Source organism: Bombus fervidus, chromosome 1 (assembly GCF_041682495.2).
Source record: "Bombus fervidus isolate BK054 chromosome 1, iyBomFerv1, whole genome shotgun sequence".
Lineage (NCBI taxonomy): Eukaryota > Metazoa > Arthropoda > Insecta > Hymenoptera > Apidae > Bombus > Bombus fervidus.
Window position 1 is genome coordinate 26,310,693 of NC_091517.1, and position 21,609 is coordinate 26,332,301.

Sequence of the window (21,609 nt, forward strand, 5' to 3'; positions counted from 1 at the left end):
CGTCGTGGTGGTCGAAAGAGCCGGCGAAGAAGCGACAGAATCGACCGGCGTCCTTGTTTGCAAGCGGCGCACGGTAACAAGGTTGCACAGAGAGAGCTTAATCGAGGGGAGAGAGAGAGAGAGAGAGGAGAGGGGGATGGGGAAGGGGGAGAGGAGGAGAAAGAGAAAGAGAGAGAGAGAGAGGACACCGACTCAGGAACCACGTGGCTCTCGTCACAGCGAGGCCAGTATGAATGAACGAACGAACGAACGAACGAACGAACGAACGTACGTACTATACGATACGGAAAATGCCGGCGGTGGTGGGGCGTAGGTAGCAGAGTGCCGATACGCGGCTGCCGACTAGTGCCGACCGCGCGGTAAAACATCGCCGCTCTCCTACTCTCGCAGACGCTCGCGGACTGCCAGACATAATGGAGCATCGCGTCTTGCCACGACAGTCGTTCGCGTTTCGCTCACCCCGAATCAAATTCCTACCAGACTCGCTTACTCGCAGCTTCCGAGTCTATATTTCGGCTGCGTTTTGTCCGGCCCGTCGAAAACCAATCCTCGAGAACGTGGCTAGCGCGCCAAACGTTGTCTTTTCGTCGCGGATCAGCCGATATTTCGTATCGCGAAATATAATTTATTTATTTACTCGTAGACTCGTAGAGAACTTTACTCGCTCGTAAGTGAATGAAATCGAAGGTTATTCGCCGAGACGTATAGACGACGCGCGAATTAAGGTCGTGTTTATTATAGTTACGTTTGTCGCGTCACGAGCACAAGCGTCGTTACCGTCTCGTCTATTTACTTGGAAATTCGCGGAATACGAGCCTCGTGTCGTACGTATTTACGTATTTACGTATTTACGTATGGGAACACGGACTGGAACGTTTCTCGCGCGCAAGTTGCCGTTATTTCGTAAATTACCGTAGAACGAAAGAACGTAGCGACGAAGAAGAGCTCGATATTCCGCGGTAACGTAACCAGATAGAAATCGCAATTATCGAGGATAGTCGTTGTTCGATCCAATCCTTTCCAAAACTCCGAAAAGCTTTGTTTAAAACGGCCTCGAATCCGAGAGATACACGCGTTTATAAGAGGATACGCGATGCTTGGCGATACGCTTGCTTCTTACGCGATGTACGAGCTCGGCGAGCTTCTAAAATAAAGCGATCGATGGTAGGAACGCGTTTCAGTCACTTACCTGAGGTAAATTTGTTTAAGGCCAACCCCGCTGTTCACGCAGCCATTGGGTAGATGGAATTGTTCGCATAACGATGCCCACTCGTTTCTGGTATTCACCTGCAACACGAAACACCGGAGAAACGATTCAGTACGTCGTACCCACGTATCGTCCGCGTTTGCCGACAAACGCAACGGAACGATCAACGTCTTTCGCTTCGTCGAAGCTGCGTATATTCTCAGCAGCCGAGAGAATACGCGTTATCGGACGCGACTCCGATCGATGCCAGAGAAAAACAGCGTTGTTCGCGCTAACGATCGCCTCGTATAGAGCAAAAGTATTCGCGCTGCTCGCGTTAGCGTAGCTTCGTCCTATTGTCCCATAAGATATCGATTGACGGAAGGAATAAGGATATACTCGAGATTCGAGTTTATTCGAGGGCAACGAATCAACGGTTCCGTTCGCGAAAACTCGACGGATCCTCTTTGCCGCGGCGAGCGCCAATGCGTTCCACCGAATCTACGATCCGCCGGGTCGGCGTCCAGACGATACGACGATACGAGGATACGAGGGTGGGGACGGGTGGTACGCGTACGATTTCTGAGGAATTTCTGGTAGCGAGAGGCCGTAAAGATAAAATGCGACCCGACGCGGTGCATAAATTTCTTGGGGCGCGCGTCGAAAAAATAATCGTCCGAACTCGCGATACACGGCGCTCCCGCCGAAGCATACGTGGCGGCGGCGATGAAAGACGGAGAGGCGACTGTGATCCGGAGAAAGGAAACGCAAAAAGTGGGAGGGAATTGGGGCGAGAGGAACGGAATAAAGGAGAAAGGAGAAAGGAGAAAGGTAAAAGGTTGTAACGATGCGAATACTTTATGCGCTCGTGGAGGATCGGGATAACGGAAGAAGAAGATAAAAGGAAGAGATACGAGCCTGGTGCGATACGCGCGGACAGGTTGACTCGTACGGCTCTGTAAATTACGTATACGACAACGTCGATACGTACGCGTACGGCAGGAAAACTTTCGATTCTCGGAAACTTGTATCCACCATTATCCGTACAATAGGCGCAGAGGTAAAGTTGTACGTTTCTCCTTAATCACCGTCCAACGATCGTATCCGAAATATACGTATTCCGCTTCGCAGAACGTCGAATTACGTGGTTTGCGCGACACGAGTTAATTTCAAGGAAACCCGCACTCTACTACCCTACCGATATCGATATACGTAAAAGTATTTCTAGCGACCTACGCTTCGTCGCTTTATCCGCTTCGCGTGGTTCTCGCAGGCGCTCGAACTTCGCGGATAAAATCGACGCATAGCGGGCTCGGTGCACGTACCTATCGCCGATACGACGATCGTGGCGGTAATCGCGACGTCCCGATTATTTCTCTCTCTCTTTTTTCTCTTTTAATTTGTCGCTTCGTAGCAATTACCGGCGACGGCAAAATAAATGCGAGAAAACATAGTCGGGAGACGGTGGTTTTTCGCTGTTGCGCGCCGCGTTTGTCGCGAACGGAAGAACGAAAGAACGGAAGAACGGAAGAACGAAAAAACGAAAGAACGGAAGAACGAAAAAACGAAAGAACGGAAGAACGGAGCGGGGGAAGCGAGTAGCGAGATCGACGACGGACGGACATACTGGGTCAGTGCTCTCTGGATCCGCGCCCGTTTCTTCGCTATTCTCGTCGTCCCGACGTTCAACCTTACGAATCGAGAATGTGGCGCCCCACCGTGGACGACCTCGCGACATCGTCGGCCTCCCATCAAAACCGCTCGAACGCAGCACGCGTCGCGCGATAAATATCCGATCAGTCGATGAACGTGAAACGCTCGATCGAAAGAACTCGTGCACGCTGCAACCGACAGAACGCTTCGCACCACCGATCTCACGCACGTTTACGTTCTCTCGCGATCGTACATAGACGAACGTCTTTTTCATACGCGTACTTTTCGTTTTAATTGCGTCGTAGTGCGGCGTGCGTACCTATCGGTCGTATATTTTGTTCCCACGGCCTTTGGCATCGTTCGATGCGCTTTCGGTATTTTTATCGGCAAACCGGCGTTTGCGAACGATCGATACGTACTCGCGGTGCGAAGACGCCCTATGACGGATCGCTTTGCCGCTGGCGCGCCGTAACAAATCTGTTTCGCCTAAAGATTCCTCTACTGCTGTCGACGAACTCGATCCGCCGCTCTCCGCATCAGCCGTTAACTACGCGCGTTTTTAAACGCGTTCTTAAGACGCGAAATAGACGTTCGGCTTGAGATAAATAAGGGAGGAGCCGGGCATATATTTTTCCACCGACCAATTCCGTCTCTTCCAAGCATTCAGATCGACTAGAATCCGGACCATCGAAATCTCGATCACGATTGTGAAAATTGCCGCCGCATATAACGCGTGAAAAGCCGAAATTAGTGGTACGGCGTTATATAAGCGGACCTTAAGTTATCGCTAGGTCCGATGCGAAACGAGACGTTTCCGCAAAGTTTGAGCGCCAGAACGCGCAAATTCACGATCGATTTACACGATTAAACCAACGTTGCGATTCATCGTCTTACGACGAACGCTCGATTACAACGTGTCAATCGCCGCTAATCCCCGAACGAGAAACGTACGGCGTGTATCTTAGCGACGTAAACATACGTTAAATCCCATTTTCGATATTTCGATACGAGACAGATCAATGGCGATGCATCCTTTTAAATTCGACGCGCGAGTCGCGTAGGAATAATTCGTTCAACGTTGTCGCTGCTTCCATAAATAATTGTAGCCGAATTCCCGATATAAAACTTTTTCCAAAATCGCAACGAAAGCGTTCCATCCTCGGTAGTCGTGACACGAGACAAAGCGTTACGAGACTGAAACTGTTACGGACGGCTCTAGCTCGGCAAATAACAACGCGTGCACGAACCGCGTTCCCGTATATCTTCCAGAATCGTCGATTCGTGTAAACTAAGGAAGAAAAAGGTTTCTGGAAAGATCCAGCGAGAAGATCGTAACTTCCGTGAGAATTCGCACGAACGTAGAATCGAAAATCGTCATCAAGGTCGAATATTTGTTCGCGTTCCGCGGGGAAACTGTTCGCGTAATTACTTTCGCGAATCCGACAAAATTCTAGAACGTTCGTCAACGTCGAACTTTCTACGCAGCAAACGTAATTCGATACTCGCCGATTAATCGTCGAAACGCTAACATTTCGTTCCGTCGGACTAAATCGTCCGCTATAAATTCCACCGAGCGACTCGTTTCTCTCGTACGGAAGGAATTGGTCTTAACAGCAACGCCTCTGAGATCGAAGAGTTTTGCTTGCACGCGGAATCGTTGGCGCGTAAGAGAACGATAAGAACGCGAAGAAAGAATCGAGAAGGAATTAAGAGAGAAAGAAAGAGACGCAAAGATTTACATTGGTAAACACGCGCAGACAAGGCTTTATGGTTTAGCCGATGTTATCGGACATTGTACAAACGCAAACGCTACGATACGCCAGATTTATCTCGGGATACTTCGCGCCTTACGCTTCTCCGTTCCCCTGATAAAGAACTACCTCAACTTCGATAACCTTTTACCAGCGGTTAACGCGTGCTATCTCTTATCTATCAGGGACAATTTGTATCGAAGCTGTCGCATTAGACGGTATATCGTTCAACGAAGACACGGCCAGACACCGTCTTTTCGTACAAACGTTGATCTCTCGCTCCGATCGGTTAACCGCTGCTGTGCGATTAAATACGTACGCCCAGGTACTCGGTATCTCGTCACACGCTATAATTAACCGCTTATATCCGCTAGTACGTAACATACGGTGTAAGGACAATAACGCGATAAAATGAAAATAATTAGAACGAAGAAAGTATCTTATCTACGATACTTGTACGTTGAAAAATTTCTTCGTTCCTTTTCTCGCGGAGAATCGGCCAACGATCGTAGAAACATGGCCAACGAGAATTCGCTGGAACCTCTAAGGCTGGTAGCGTCTCTCGTTCGATCGAAGGGTAGAAGCAGGTAAGAAAGGCGAGTCGCCTGAAAGAAGTAGTTACCAGTCTCGACAAAGAAGCTAACAGGAATCTGCTTCGAGCTGCAGCAACTTTTTGTTTGATCCGGAGAAACCATATAGAAAGAGGGAGAGAAGGAAATCGCGACAAACTGTAAGCAGCTTTGGTAAAACAAGCAACGGCGAACTCGTCGCACCACTCGACCTTTAATTAAGAGAGATCAGGAAAGAATAAGTGGAAACAAGGTATCGCGTAAGAACGAAATATGACTAACGATGCGATTAAACCGTAGTATCAGCGACGGTATTAAGAAACTGAAACGTTACAGATAAAAAGCGCTGGAAACGCTTGAACGGACGATGAAAATTTCAGAGATTTTCCGATTGGTCACGCATTTTCGGCCATTTGAACCAAATCATTGAGAAATCATTCGTCTCTGACCGAATATACAGAGAAAGTCTAAAACGAATAGCGTATATACGTTACATTATAAAAAAAAAAAAAAAAGTACAACGTATAATACGAAGCGATGAGAAATAAGGATGGTCGTAAAACCATCGTTACAACGACCTTATCGCCATTTATTTCCTACGATTTCCTAATAATTCGTTGTTACCCGGCCACGCTAAATATAGAACAACGAAGAATTCTCAAACAAGCTAGATTTTCGGTTTACGACTCGTTAATATTTTACAATCTGGAAATAAAATAAAACGGGTGATTGGCTGACTATCGCCAACGAACATCGCTACCTATCACCGGCTTTTAACGACCAGTAAAATAAACACGTACCACTTACAGTAGCATCTTACTACGTTTCGCTTACATACGCGCACTTACTGTCGCTAAAGGTGCTCTCGCGTCCAAAGATTAATATTCGATGCTCGCCGATCATATTCCTACCGCTCCGGTCATCCAAGTTAAATCATAATACGTAACCTATGCAACGCGTAACATCCATCATCAACGCCATTCACGCTCGATACACCATTATCCTCTTTTACCACCAGAAACAATGCACCGCGAACGCCGTCATCGTCGAGCGCGCCATACGACGAGACCGACAATAACGCGAAACATGCCATTCGCCCCGAATAGTCCCGTGTAAGGTTGCCAGAAGCACCATTACCACCGACTCGTCCTGCCACGAGCCTAAGAACGCAGGGACAGAAACCATTTCGTGTGATAGTGTATGCGTGCGTATGCTTGCGACGGCACAGAGGGACAGATACCGAGATACATCGACAAATTGATATAGCAAGCGTGTCACAAACTGAAAAGAATCTCGGTATAAGAGATACCGCTTATAAAGTAACAGCTGGGACAAATTGTGACATTTTGGCGCTTGCAACGCGCAAGTCCGTATCCCGCGTTTCCAAAAAAGAAAAAAAAAAAATGTGCCTTTCTTATTTTCATCGAGTTTTACGTGCCTTACGAACGACGCGGACACGGACTACCGATTCGTCGAGAGCAGCGAGAAGCAAGAGCGCGGGTCTAGAGCGTACGAAGAGGACGCTCGCCTGCCTATTATTACGTCCCAGTCCAAGTATACATATACGTATACATGTACATAGGCGCGATTTACTGGCGCCGATTAGGTAGCATAGCAGCACCGGCACACGCGGATGCCCCCGTCTCGGCTGTAATCGTGCGACTTTGCTTGACCTTGACAGTATGAATTACACGGCGCATGCGCGGAGACGTTCTTCGAGAGCGTCGAACGCTATCCACGTGTTCGTTCGCCTCCGAGGGACTACACGATGAAAGTGTCTTTGCCACCACGTGCTCGTTGGGGTAGGACATGGTCTCTCTCTCTTTCTCTCTCTCTCTCTCTCTCTCTCTGCCCCTCTCTCCCGCCCCCTCTAGCACACGCTCCCCTCCTCCCTGACGCCCCCCGGTGTCCATGCTGCACCGCACCGGCCCGCCAGCTACACTCTCTGGCCTATGGCTCCGCGCGCGCCGCCGTTTTCGCGCTCTATCGCTCGGCTTTTTCGCGTTTCCAGCGTCGCGTCGCGCGCCGCGTGCCTCGCACCCGAGATTTTAACCAGTCTCGGTCTCGTCGTTGAACGGATACATCGGCTGCGGCGACCACCGGTCGCTATATCACTTGCGTGTCGACCGTGTGTCGAGCCCGCTGAATCGATCATATCCCGCTGCCACGCGGTGCTCACGAGGATAGTCGGTTCCTCGTCTAGAAGATCGCTGCTCGGTGGCGGTCTTCCGGTGGTCGGCCGACACCGGACGATCGTTTCGAACTTTTCCAACGAATGCGCCGATCCCTTCGTTCCTTCCTTAACGCGACGTCCCCGAAGCAAACGTCGTACGCAATTTGAATTCGCCAATCCATAATCTCGCGTACGTATTTCGTGTACATGCAACGATACGAACGATATATACGCGTGATCGACGACTTGTGCTCGGTTACAACAACAGCCAAGCGTAATTCCGTTCCAACGACTCATCTTCTTATTTGCGTTAATTAATCCGGCGTGTATTACGTTGCTATATATTTTTCATTATTTACGTATTCGCGATATCAAAGAAACGAATACAACATCGATTTTCTGTCGCAGAAATAATCTACGAATATATGTACGTATGTATATATCTGTCCAACGTTCGAACGACGCGTCCCTTAGTCGCGATCGATGAAAGAAATTCAAACTTGTTCGCGTTGTTCACGACACGCAATATTTTATTACTACTTTCAGGCAATCGTTAGACGCGAATTACGTGCCTGCGATTTTAGCACGAATATGCCAATTGCGACCGATCGAGCGAAACGATGGTTTGCCATGTACTTGTAGAGATTTTACGACGGTAAAAGACCATGAAAAAGAAAATGTTAATTTTTTTTTTCTTTTTCTTCTTAAATAATTCACGCGCGGTAGAAAAATACCTTTATTAGAATTTCTTCAAATTTTTCGAACGAATTAACGCAAACCGAAACGACGAGAAAATGGAGCAAGCGTATGTTTTCCTGAAAGTGGGATAAGTACGCTAGTAGGATACGCTACACGACGCGATTCTCGATTCTTCTTCTTTTTTCCCCCCGTGCAAAATATATCACGTATTTACCACCAATTATTATCAACGACGAATTAGTTTTTCAGCAGCGAACTGATACCCGGCTTTTTCGCGTTTTATATTTTCCAATCGCCCTATCTGCTCGACAGACGGAGAACTGGTTGGAATTACGAGCACGCTGATGCGTTTGTTCGTTTCTCATCGACTACGAAGCAAAGTAAGGCGAAACCGGTAGATGTAGTCGACGCAGTGCGGCTGTGTGTATCGTACGTGGGGCTCGAAACCAACGGCAAGACGCTACTCGCACACGCACACGCACACACGCGCAAAGAGGATAAATCTTTGCATCGACGTCCTACTTTCGATGTTCCGTTCGACACGACCAGCGATCTCGACAATGCCGCCAGACATAGTATCCACGATTCGTCGGCACATTTTTGGGACGAGCTGCGAATGTTTTAATCCTCGCGTTCCTACGGATCAACGTATCCGTTTTCGTTTGCAGCGATTTTCTATCGTTTGCAACATACGTAGAGTGGCACTAAAAAGTATTTGCACGTTGTACGTCTCCTTTCCACGGTATCGAACGTTTCTAGTCAGGCAAAACTACTGGTAAACGATACCGCGTTTCGTATACTCGAATCGAATTAATCAGCATGAAACATGCTATAACAAATATATAACGTACGTATATACAACGTACGTATAGGTTTTACGAAGAGATTTTTTTTACCAAGTACCACCAAGTCGAAAAGATCGATCGAGGCTTTTAATAAAAAAATGCCGATACAAGTGCGTTCTTTTCTAAGAACGAGACAAATCTATAAGAAATACGAACTGATCAGAAATATCAAGCGCGTACAATCGCTTACAATTGTTACCGTCGTCTCGTTAAATTCGGCTACGATTAAATTTACGATCCGACGAATGTCTCTTTGTACAATGCGCGTCTGTCGTAACAAAATGGCCTGAGACACCTGCCAATTTATCGATTTCCGAATCTGCCAGACGATACACGGATCAACGATGGATTATTATAAATTGCACGGGCGATGATCGAGAATAAACGCAACGAAGAGAGCCAAGAACCCTGTTCCCAGAATACCGACCAAGTAAGTACCATCCCGGTGAACGTTCGACTCGAGATCTACTTGAAATCACGGCGGTCGTTTTTCTCCGTTTCCGCTCGACTCTATGCTTCGCGATACGAGCAAGAAATCCAAACAACGTGGTTAATTGTAAGCGCAAACCTACTTCGATCGCAACTTCTTCTCGACATCTCGAGTATCGAGTACCAATTAGGGGAATATCAGGATCGGTGTACTCGAGGCACGAAATCACGTGAGCGATTTGTTCGCAAAATTCTTTATACGCGTAAAGCCGATTCCTCGACGTTGAATTTTAATACGCTTAAAGTTGCAACCTTTAAATGGAACAAGCGAGTTCTATTATTTACAAGTTAGACACAGATCGACGACAAAGTATCCATCCGGTTCTCTGTGACGCGGTTCTCGTTCGAACGAAAGAAAAAGACAAAGAGACGTCAGCGACTCTATTAACGGTGGACCAAGCTAGGATCAGGTAAATATCGAAATGGATGCACGTATCGTTCGAAGGTTCTGCGACGAATGGCACCGAGCTTCCAGATATATCAGCCACTCGCTAACGATAAGAGGCCAACTATTAACCATCTTAGCCCATATCCTTCGCGTTCGAGTCACTGCACCCAACGGTTGGCCGTATCGGTTTCTAGTTTCTGGCACGCGTCAGACGGTCGGTAACCGAATCGTCGGCGAGAGTCGCGTAAGCTTGGACAGCGGCACGGGACACGATGTCGCGTGAATCGGCGCGATGCGTCGTCTCGCGTCGCGGTCCTGTACAGCTAAAAGCAAGCAACTTGGATCGTGCGGAGAGCCCCACCATCGCGCGAGCTCGCAGGCCCACGGCACACGACTGACAGTTCTCAGTCAGCTGATCGTCCACCAGAGGGTGAGGGGGCAGCAGTGGCAGTAGCACCAGCACCAGCGCCGATGCAAGCACCAGTACCAGCACCAGTATCAGCACCAGTACCAGCACCAGTACCAGCATCGGCACCAGCACCGGCACCAACATCGGCACCAGCACCGGCACCAGAACCAGCACCGGCACCGGCACCAACATCGGCACCAGCACCGGCACCAACACCGGCACCAGTACCAGCAGTAGTAGTAGTAGCACGACCAGCAGCAGGAGGAGGTGGCGGAGGAGGTAGGAGGTAGAAGGAGGAGGAGGTGGAGGAGGAGGGACGGGTGTGGAGAAGAAGGGTAGGAGGGCGGAGGGGTTGGCGACGCGCAGTCTGCCGTCGTCGTCGGGATCAGCTGATCGGCGGAGGTGTGCTGGTGACTGACTGACTGTGAACTCTGAATGAACGCGAACGGACGAAGAAGTCTTCGCGTGCGTACACGTATAGGGAGAGCTCTCGCCGGTGCCTCTCTCGGGGGAGGGGGAGAGAGCGAGAGCGAGCGCGTATGCGCGCCTGGCTGCCTAACTACGTGCGCCAGAGCACTCGCGAGGGAGCAAGGCACGAGCGTATAGCAGCGAACGGAAGTAGCGGCCCGGTACGGAAAGCCCAGGACCACCTCGATATCGGCGCCAAACCATCGACGACTGCTTCGAGGGTTGGTAGGCAGCTGAAGCGCAAGGGACGCTGTGCTTGCTCCTACGAACGGCGTATAGACGGGTTCGCAGGTTGGCGCCGATGAAACTTGGACGGATGCGAGTGTTTTCGCGAGAGCCTTGGCACATAGGTGCGCGAGGTTGAGCGGAGACTCGGAACGATCTTTTGAAATTCGAACGGTATCGGACGATGACGTTGATATCGATCGAAGATTCGTAGCGACGAAATTTCGATTCTCCGCGCGTGCCTTTTGTCCAACACCGCGACGCTCTATGTTCGGGCTTCTTTTACCGTCCATATTCTATCACGTTGTACCATTATAACAAGATAGATATCGTTATTCTTGCATAATTATATCGCTCGATTCGGCGAAACGTATGGCAACTATGTTCGTGGGCCGAACGAACACCAGAACGATATCGAGAAAGATCGACTCGTAATTGTACGTAATGCGTACAACTCTTGAGAAAGCGGAAAATTAGAATTCGCGTTAAGCGTAGAGCGTGTTCCCAAACAGATTTCCACAACTTCGAAACAATACGATGCGATAAACGCGACCATATACCACCTATATGAGAGATTGGTCGCGGTGCCAGCCAACTTGCCTGATAATTGGCGGTAATTACGATATTCTATACTTTAGTAGCGCGTAATCGTTCGATCGACGGTCCGATGATGAACGACGAGCGTAGTAGTTGTATAGAGGTCGCGTCCGCGTAATAAACGCGCATACAGTCAACGACAATCGAATACGCGATGCGCGCGGTTGAGAGACCGCGTAATTCGCGACGACGGAAGAACAGCCGCTCCTTCTTCTGCCATAGACGATCGCAACGCTATCACGGATGCTGCAACGACACGGTAACTACTCGGACGGGATCTGGTAGCGCTGTTGTTCCTACACTCCGCGAGAAATCAGTCGCGTTTATCGAATGCGCGCGACAAGTTTGCCTTTCGAATCAACTTTTCCGTTCAAATTGTATTTTCAGTTGTTCGATACACGGAAAAACGAAGATTTGAGACTTGAACGGCTTATAACAGTTTCCCTGAAAACAAAATAAGAAGAAGAAGAAGAAGAAGAAGAAGAAGAAGAAGAAGAAGAAGAAGAAGAAGAAAAGGGCGAAAAAAGGAAAGAGAGAGAGAGATACTTGATCAACGTAGAAACAAAAGTCCATCCTTCGAAAATAAATTCTAAATGAATAATATTACTCGAACGTGGTTGTTCGCGATGTTCGACGTATAGGAACAAACGGTCCGTTTGTTAACGTCAAACAAATTAAAAAAGAAAAATCTTTTTTAACCGATTCGAACGCTGCGATCGATCGCCTGCGAAATTCCGAGATTTCTCGTATCGAATGGCATGCGCATAAAAAGACTAGTATGTATAGCGTGTACACTAATAATATTATCAACGTACACGTAAGAGATTATATAAGTGGTAAGATCGGTTTTGCGATTGAACGATGGAAATGCATGAAAAAAAATAGAAACAGCGTTTCGAAAAACTTGGCATTTTATTTCAGGACCATATTCTCGTTGTTGCGCGTACGTACGTACGTACGAATCCAAATTTCTCAAATTAAATAAAAAAAAAGCAAGTTATAAAAATTTTTAAAGCGTTACATATCGACTAAATTTTTCAACTCTGATCTACCTTCGAACTTTTCAAACGAAATTTATACTCGAGAAAACTGTTATATCGATAAATAGAATTTTTATCGAACGTAGCGTGGAAAATTACTCGGTCGATAATTTATTAATCATCGCGGTATACGATTCGAAGTCTGGCATTTCGAGAAATCAAATGTTTCGCCGTTAGCACGTTCGTCCGCTCCATCGACTTCACGGATAACGTGTACGAGTGCCACCTCGGCTGAGATACAGCAGACGCAAACGGAGCAACGAAAAAATCGATTTTTCAAATTTGTTCACAGAGAAAGTACAGTTTTCTTCGATTTCTTTCTGGATAAATGCGCGCTCGAAAACATTCCCGAGTATTGTCCGCTACCTGACGAACAACCATCGTGCGTTGTGCATCGCGCGTATGTACGTACATAGCTGTTTCGAACATACGAAAGATGATCCGTCTATCGGAAGATCGACGCGGACACCGATATATACGTGCTACATCGAAATGCTACGAGCAACATCCTCCAGCCTATCGTTTCTCTTTCAACGTTTTATAAAGAAAACGTTTACGTATTTCGACATCTCGAAGATTTCCGTTATTCTTTCGACAAAGCACGAAAAGCAACGGCCGTTTAACGAAACGGACGCGGTGTGTAAATATCGGTATATGAATACGCTTTTTGGGCGAAAAGCTCGAATGGACGCGACACGACGGTCGACGGTCGACGGTCGACGGTCGATAGTCGAGGCACATCTGCGAACTCGTGCGGCTGCCACGTTGTGCGCGCACAGTTGTCGCAAACCAAACAATGGCCATACTCTTTCTCTGTCTCCATGCTAACTCGTTACATAAGATAAACTAATCTACCAGAGTCACAGTGCGACGAGTGTGTTCCAATGAGATACCGTGTCCGCCAGACTCGACTTATTACGATGGCCGCCCACGTTGCAGTATCTACCAAAAATTCCTTCCTATCGTAGAACGAAATGACGCGAAGCGAAATGTCTAGAAAACTGAACACTTTTTCAGGTACAATTTTATCTTCCTTTGCATCATATTCCTTGCAAACGGGTGTATAGCGGGTACCAATTACGATTCTCATCGCTCGAAAATTTACAGAAAATTCAAAACTGAAAATAAAATTTAATAATATCGCATCTTCCATTTTTTTACGATCCTATGCGTGGCAATGCGCTTCGCAAATACGCGCGCCTAAATTATAATATTTCCCTTAAACGCCAGAACAATTCACTTTTAACGCGTAACCCAAAGTTTTTCTTCGAATATTAACGATCGTTGCATAACGTTAGAAATATAATCAAACGCCAGAAATGAATGAAATACCGTATAATTGAATTTCACAAGTTTTATTCAGAATTTAGTTTGTACAGACTCGCTCGTTTTCATCAAAACATCACCTCATTTGAACAGCTAACCCTCTTGATGGCATCTAAAAATCATACAAATTTCAATTCTCAATCCATTACAGATAACGTAAATGCGATAATGGGAATTATTGTTACGCGTTACTTCTCGAACCACGAGAGTATTAATAACGCGAGGATTAGACCGCGACGGCACGATTTATCTTAAACCGAACGCCACGCTCGTTTCAGATAACTACCGCCGCTTTTACGATCATTCTTTAATGGCGCGTGTGCCAACGGGTTATCCAGCTACCAGACTGCCGCCACAGATAATACAGATTAAGAAACACGCGCTTAGCTTTTTCCACCAATTTCAATGTCAAAAATTCAATACTTTATATTTCGAATGTTCGCGTTCATCGACGAGTTATGTATGGTTCTTGTACGCGCAGATCGATACAGAAGTATCGCAAAAACGCACAAACGTATTTGCATATCGCAAGATTCACCAATTTCTCTAAAGTCAGGTACAAATCGATATTCTAGCGACTCTGATCGATCCAAATATCTTCGTTCGATCCTATATAGATGATCGAGAATTGTTTCTTCGAACACTGAAAATAATCGACGGAAAGTACGACAACCAGCATCGAGTCAGTAAGAAAGAACACCAGCTGCGGAGAAGCATTCGTTTTCAACTTGGTAAGCAAAAGGTGTTTTTCGTTAAAAAGAGAACCACAGTTGCAGGCGTTCCAGCTGACAAGTTGACGAGAAAGCTTCGCCAACGGGCCAAGACGAGACAAAGTAGAAAGACGCGGAAAGCGCGCGAACATGCGTACGCCGCAAATGGGTCGAAGCCGGTGTGACAAAGGAACGGAGCGAACAAGAGGAAAGAGAAAAGGTAAGTACAGTGACCTCTGGCGATGGCTCGTGTTCGAACGACGGCTTACCAACTGCTCGGCCAAGGCCATTAATGCCGATGTATCTCGTTCACGGCGCAGAAATGGGAACGACAAAAAAAAAGCATTAATTACCGTAGATCCTCGCATATAACATATAAATACAATATATATAATCGGTAGAAGAAATACGACGAGGTCGTAAATTAACGCGAACCTCCGTCGTACCAACGAATCGCTGATACTCGGAATTGCATGTGAGTCACTCGAGAACCAAACGAATCGACTACATTTTCTTCGTCTTGGTGTAAGAGCAAGCACGAAGAGTAAATGAGATTTTTCTAATTAACCTGAAAAACCGTTTAATTTAATTTAATTGACAATTGTTCCGAACAATCATACTTCGATGCCTCCTAATTCTGCTTGCCCGGCTACGATCGCAAATACGATTTTTATCGTATACTATTACTACAGCCCTTCGTAATAGAAAATGAAAAAGTACCATAACCTCCGCATAGATAGATGCGATAGGTCAATTCTAAAAGGAAATAATATATTCATAATCGTTCGTATATTTTTCTAAGGTTAAACGTATATTCTAACGCGTCGGTGTTAAATATTTATGCACGTGAAAAGATTTATTCTATATTTCTGGCATTTTTTCCACCTCTATAGAGTTCTATACGCGAGAGAGATACTTTCCAAGCATGGGGGAGGGGGCTACCGTATTTATCTCGCCCACCCCACCCACGAACGCGATCGCTCGACGAGGCAAGCATTCGCGAAAGATTTCCAACGAGTTCTGTTCGCAGACAAAAGCAACACGATGCCAACAACTTTCTATATATCGACGTGTCTAAATGGAAAGTTTCGGGCTTCGTTAAAAACGAATTAGAAGACTCTGAATTAGTAGAATTTGGAAACGCAACTAGGAACGTTGGATGATTTTAAACGTTTGCCACCCTAGTCTTTCATATGCAACATATTTTTTTAATTGTACAGGCAAGTTATTTATATTTCGTATTTCGTTTAAAAAGCAAATTTCACTTGGTGTCAAGGTGACGCAGTACCAGAAATTCTATAACGCGTCAACTTGAACCAACTTGCTTGCGGAGTCGCGACAATGGGGCAAGTCGAACACACTTTTATCCGTAGATAAAACGATAGATACAGAATTTAACGTCTTACAGTCATTAACGCATAGTAGCGTTGCACTAGCGATCAAACTATAAATGGGATACTTCGTTTCCAATTATAAACTATATACGATGAAAGTTGATCGATTCAAACGTGGATATGCAATTTATATTTGTAATTTAGTTCTCAAATGGTTTATTTTCAACTCGATAACGATAATATCGTCCAATACTCGAACACATTTTAAAACGTTTAGAACATTTCGACAATACGTCGTACGATTTGTTAGTTGCGTTACTCGGCTGCTTTCAATCTCACGACAATAACGTTTATTCCGCTAATCCAAACGTTTCGGTATATACACGATACGCGTCCTAAATACACTTTTAGTTTTCATAAAAGGAAGTTAACTAAAGGCAAAATCGTAGAAACGAAAAAGAAATATCAACAACGGCTGCGACGCGTTTAAAAAGTTACGCGTTAGACGTTTTCGCGTTGGTAAGAGAACGATCGACGAGTTCGAATCGAGGCGATATGCTTCCCTTTAGCTGTCCTTTATCCGTCTCACTTCTTCCTCGACTAACGGTGAGCCCATCTTACGACGACGGAGCGTATACCTCGGGCTATCTCTATTTAATCTTGTCGAAGCAACGTTGCCGCGCTATAGCCGCTACGAGGCGTACTCTCGGAAGTGGTCTGCCCTCGGCTGACAGAATGGCAACGCCGCGGCATGCCACCATCTCCCTTCCACTCGAGCGATTCTCGCTTTCCAATTCTTTCCGTCTCTTTCTCTCCGCGTTACTTGCTACTCCGATCGTACGGCATCACCACACGCGACATTCGCCAAGGAGGTAGTAGGTGTCGTTACCTACGATCGAGGGACGAACAAAAAGAGGAATGCCTCCACTGTAGCGAATCATGCGACCATCGAAGTAATACCGTTCGCGAGCCAGCGATCCGATCTTACCAGCTCGATCCTTCGAAACGAGGTTATATAGGCTCTTACGATAAACTTGACGTTTCTTTAGCCTTTTGGGTATAAGTTCAATGTTGGTATTATAAACGATGCCATGCACGTTTCAAACCAGTCCAATGTAATACTTTAATGCGCTATAAGAGAAGCATATGTACGTAATTCAACGTCGAACCATTCAATTGGTCGATTTAACGGTATCGTGTATGTACGTTCGCGTATCCGTGAAAGGTATACTTGTCAAAGCACTTGGTACGCGAAACAGCCTCGTTTCGTACAAAGAATATACCGTTTTTGATCGATTTTATTTTCAGAAACAGGAATCTAACGACGGAAAAGTAAACGCTTTCTACGCACCGCGTTTCAAACAGTCAAACAATTTATATTTCGATGAAAACGATATTCCATTTAACGAACATTTTCCTTCGTTCGAGAATTCTGATTATGGATTTTTTCCCGAAAGAACATAGAACATAGAAGTTAAATAATTTGAAGAGACAGAAGAGAGAGAGCGCATATACCTATTTTTTCCGTAGCAAAAAAACGAATCTCCAAGTGAAAAGTACTTGGCCAATTTGGATACAGAGATGCGCGTTAGTGAAGCGCGTGCGTGGGACAGCCGCGCAGGCAAGAAAACAAGCGAAACAGCAGCAGCAGCAGCAGCAGCAGCAGCAGCAAGCAGCAGCAAGCAGCAGCAAGCAAGCAAGCAAGCAAGCAAGCAAGCAAGCAACCAAGCAACCAACCAGCCAGGCATCTCGGTTCTCTTCGGTGTCCCCGGTTGCACATGTGTGCAGGGCATGAGGTCGGTCTCCTCGTCATTCGATGTGTGAGAGCTTGACTACCCCCTCCCCCGCGTACTGCCAGAGCGACGTTGCCGACTGTTCGATGGTTGGGCGGGCAGTGATGCCGGTATGCGTGTACCAGGGCGCGGCGTTGCCATATCGACCGTACCTCATCACCGGGGAGCGAACCAGCGAACGCCCCGCTCCCTCTCTCCTTCCCGACAATAGCGCTTCGTCTCTTTCTCTTTCCATTTCATTCCCCCTTTATATCTTGCCTTTCTCTTTTCTCTATTACCTCCTTCTTTTCCCTTTGTTCCCTTTCTTTTTACGGTCAATCGTAATACTTTTCTCTTTAATCCTGATCTTTTAACATACTTTAGGTTCCATATCTTATTCCTTTCGTCTCTCTCGCTCTTTCTCTCTGTTACGTGCGCACCTACCATTTCCAAGTACAAGCGCGATGTAAGAGGCGCCGCGGCACCTGACTGACTCAGCATTACCGACTTCGTCGTGGATTCCTCGCACGCTACACGCACTGCGTATAGCGAGCAGACCAATGCCAGACTACGCTGCGTGCCCATTTGACGGCCATCCGAAGACTCTCCCGTATACCAGTCGCGCCCTTGAACAAGCCGGACACTTGCGAACGTATAACGCTTTCCCTCTGTCTCTTTCTGCATAAGTACATAGCGTATCCTTCTGACTCTACGCTGCTCTCGCAATCGTGCTCTTTCTCCCGGGGCTCCTCTCCTTTGCAAAGGGGTCTCTCTCTCCTTTCTTTTTCTTTTTTCCTCCTCCTCGTCCTGCTCTTGTCCCCGCCCCGCGCTTTTTCTTGCCGGAACCGGTAGGAGCGTGATGTTCCGCCACTGGGTTCTTTGACAACGCACGTTATCCCGATAAAACGCAAAGGCTTTACAATTTATTTTACGCGTGGTTTACGCCTATGTTTTTATCTGGTTGGTCGCTCGATCGCGACGCGTTTCGGTGATTTTACACGTGTGTTTCTACTTGCTCGTGCAGCGGATAAACTCCAAGAGAAGCCCGCTTCGAACCGTACTTCATCTTCGGTTTAACATCGATTCATCAAATAAAAAATGTTCTACAAATCTCATAAACATTTTAGAATATAATAAGTCTTTACTCGCTTGTTTCATAGAATTCTTCGTTCGACGTTTCAAAGATTCTAACGAAATATTGAATCCAGCAAAATTGGAATTATCCATTCGTGTGACCGAAAATAGCTAAAAAATAACGAAGCACGTTCATTTTCTAGCTGGTCTATGATTTCGAAATTGGAACCTCGGATAAAATATTTAGATTAGCAGCAAACTGTGCGAGACTGACGAACCCAGCACGCTTGGTATGCAACAGCGAACGAACCGACATGTGAGGAGGCGAAACGTATTACCTCGAATATTTCTGTACTCTTATAACTCCGTGGTACATGACATCGTGGATTTGCATCGTATTTTATTTTTTCATTAAAAATTAACACCATTACTCGTGGCTACAAAAATTTCTCTCGACCCTTTCTCAATGCTACCTTTTAACAATATTATATGTAATCTTGCATAAATAAAAATAAATGCGATAACACAAAACATATTAAACTTCATTTATTATTTTCCAGCAGCTATATATCGAGTTCACACAGAACTTTGATCGACATTTAACGTTTCCATCTGGTCACCGAGTATAAATAGCATTATACGTTTCAATGTGGCTGAAATATTTTTGTAACTGAAATAATAACGCAGCACTCGTCAAAAAAGTCGAACGATTTTACAATTTATATTCCTTGGATCGAAATTTATTAAGAACAAAATATCTCATAAAATTTCACTCGCTATTTCATAAATTTCACAAGAGAAAAAAGAAAAATGCTTCTTCCTCTTGCTTTATTTTTCTTTTCTACGTTACCGTATCTCGATTAATAGAAAGAAGATTAACGATCAACTGCGAGCATGCTGGTTCTTCTCGATCTCGGTAATCGACGATTTCAATTTTAAAATAGGCGCGGTCACATAATGCACTCGATAAGGCTATCACATTTTCTGCAATTTCATTACTGTCATCGGTTTCACGCTGCTGTTCTATTACACCGTTCTAGATACGACTAGAAACAATTACAATTAGAGAACGGAAATAAAGATAAGAACCTAAAGTTTTTTTATCGTAAGAATATATTTATCGAAGGCACGCAAACTCCGAATAACGTAGCTCTTCTACCTTTGTAAAAATTACATTTTGGAACGGTAGCTCCTCTCGTTACCACCGCTTCGTTCCTTTTCATTGGTTACCGTTAAACGTATATCCGTTTAACGTCGTGTTTGTGATATTTCAATTAAATAAAGTACGTGAAACGAAGAGTAAAGAAAGTATCCTAGCGCGATAAACGGTACGAAGCATATTCAAAATTTGTATTCATAAAATTCAGTGCGAACACTGTACCCATAAAATCGATAATAATTACTAAACATAAAACGTTACATTACGTCGGCAGTAATTTCATTTAATAGGATAAATCATTAAAGTTGTTGCAATCGTGCAAATATTTCCTACCCGAAACAATTTATAGAATTTTCAGCAATAAATTAATAATTTTTCAATTTTTTATCAGATACCCGTTATAAAGATACTACTTATAATCAAATTCGTTTTCTTCGTTAACTTCTATAATAATAACAACGATCTACAAAGTTGATGATAATAAATGTGATACAAGAAGATGTGATACAAGTATTTAAAGCTTTCCGAATAAGAATCTTATTTACTTCATTACACGTGTAACTGCGTGACTGTAGCAGTCGGTCGAGGCATTTCTTTAACCAAGTACGGACAAGTTTATGGATTAGAAAAGCGAGCGTAGAACGGACAGCCGTCTACTACACAGGTCCAGCTCGAAGATCACTATAATTTATTTCAAATTTCTTGTAACCGTAACGCGCGCCCGTCCGTCCGCCCGCGCGCACTCGCGAAAAACTTGCAGATGTATTCCGACAGGAGAGCGCTCTGATGCGCGTGTGCACGCACGAGTATGAGTTTCGAGTTATCCAATCGTTTTACATCTGTAAGAATCCGCTCTACACACCAGCGACTCGCTAATAATTTCTACCTCTACACACTTTCACTTCACGCCGACTACTCCTTAACCAGAGTAGAGCGACTTAGCCTCGTAACGCGCTGATAAATTCAACCGGGCGAACATACGAGATATCTTTCTATTTTCTTTCTTTCCTTTTCTGCCCTTTCGCCGAAGCGACCGTCGTGCGGTAAAAACCAATTGATTTCGAAAAGTCGGTGCATCGTCAACCTCCCAAGAGCGAACAGCCTTTTAACGACCCTGCGAAGGCGGAGAATTTCTTAAGAAAGACACTTGGAAGACTTTTTTTTAACGGAGGTAAGTAAAACGGAAGGAGATGTAGCTTAGGGACGGTGACGGCAAAGAAATATCGTCAAGTGCGTCAACGTATCACAAATGTAACGCAAAAAATGTCAAATAATTACTAACTTAGAAACTAGCAATATATGTTACAGCTAAAAAAATAAACATTCAAGCAAACGTCTATTGCATACGTATTTTACTATCTAGTAATAAAGTAAGTTCAGTAATAAATCATCTTCGTGTCTAGCAATCGCTATCGTCGCAAAATTGTCAGCATACCGATAAAAGCGATCTTGCAATAATAAAATATGAGAAAAGAAAAGAAAAATTTTATCGATTCGATGACCTATAAGCGATGTCATCGACGATATTCAGGTATTTGTAACGCGACGATACACCTCAAAACTAACATACGCGAAGCCTCGAAAGTCATATTCTTCACGCATGTCCCACATTCTCTCTCTAGGAAGGAATTTCTTGGCTGTCTGTACTTTCTACGCGCGCGCTAACAAACAATTCGGAAATGGCCAGAACGGCACCTCTCGTCGTATTATACGGCACTTTGCGCGTCGAAATTACATATTTC

General features: G+C 45.4%; 2 protein-coding genes across 7 annotated transcripts in view; one reads left to right on the forward strand and one right to left on the reverse strand.

The window, feature by feature from the left end:
• Positions 1-21,609, reverse strand: part of Bap170 (Brahma associated protein 170kD) — a 56,677-nt gene that overhangs the window by 25,240 nt on the left and 9,828 nt on the right. For all 6 annotated transcript variants that reach the window (XR_011800868.1, XM_072011721.1, XM_072011730.1 and 3 more), the window contains exon 3: positions 1,190-1,287. Coding sequence is in view for 5 of the 6 variants with exons in the window: in XM_072011721.1 (XP_071867822.1) it covers positions 1,190-1,287 (98 nt within the window). In the remaining variant the exon portion in view is untranslated. The remainder of the gene's footprint in view (positions 1-1,189; positions 1,288-21,609) is intronic.
• Positions 9,758-10,953, forward strand: LOC141445813 (uncharacterized). Its single transcript, XM_074111873.1, has one exon. The coding sequence runs from the start codon at positions 10,225-10,227 to the stop codon at positions 10,450-10,452; it is 228 nt and encodes a 75-aa protein (XP_073967974.1). The 5' UTR covers positions 9,758-10,224; the 3' UTR covers positions 10,453-10,953.

Excerpts from the sequence above, each read along its gene's own strand:
- LOC141445813 (XM_074111873.1), top strand. The coding sequence starts at position 10,225 with ATGCAAGCACCAGTACCAGCACCAGTATCAGCACCAGTACCAGCACCA.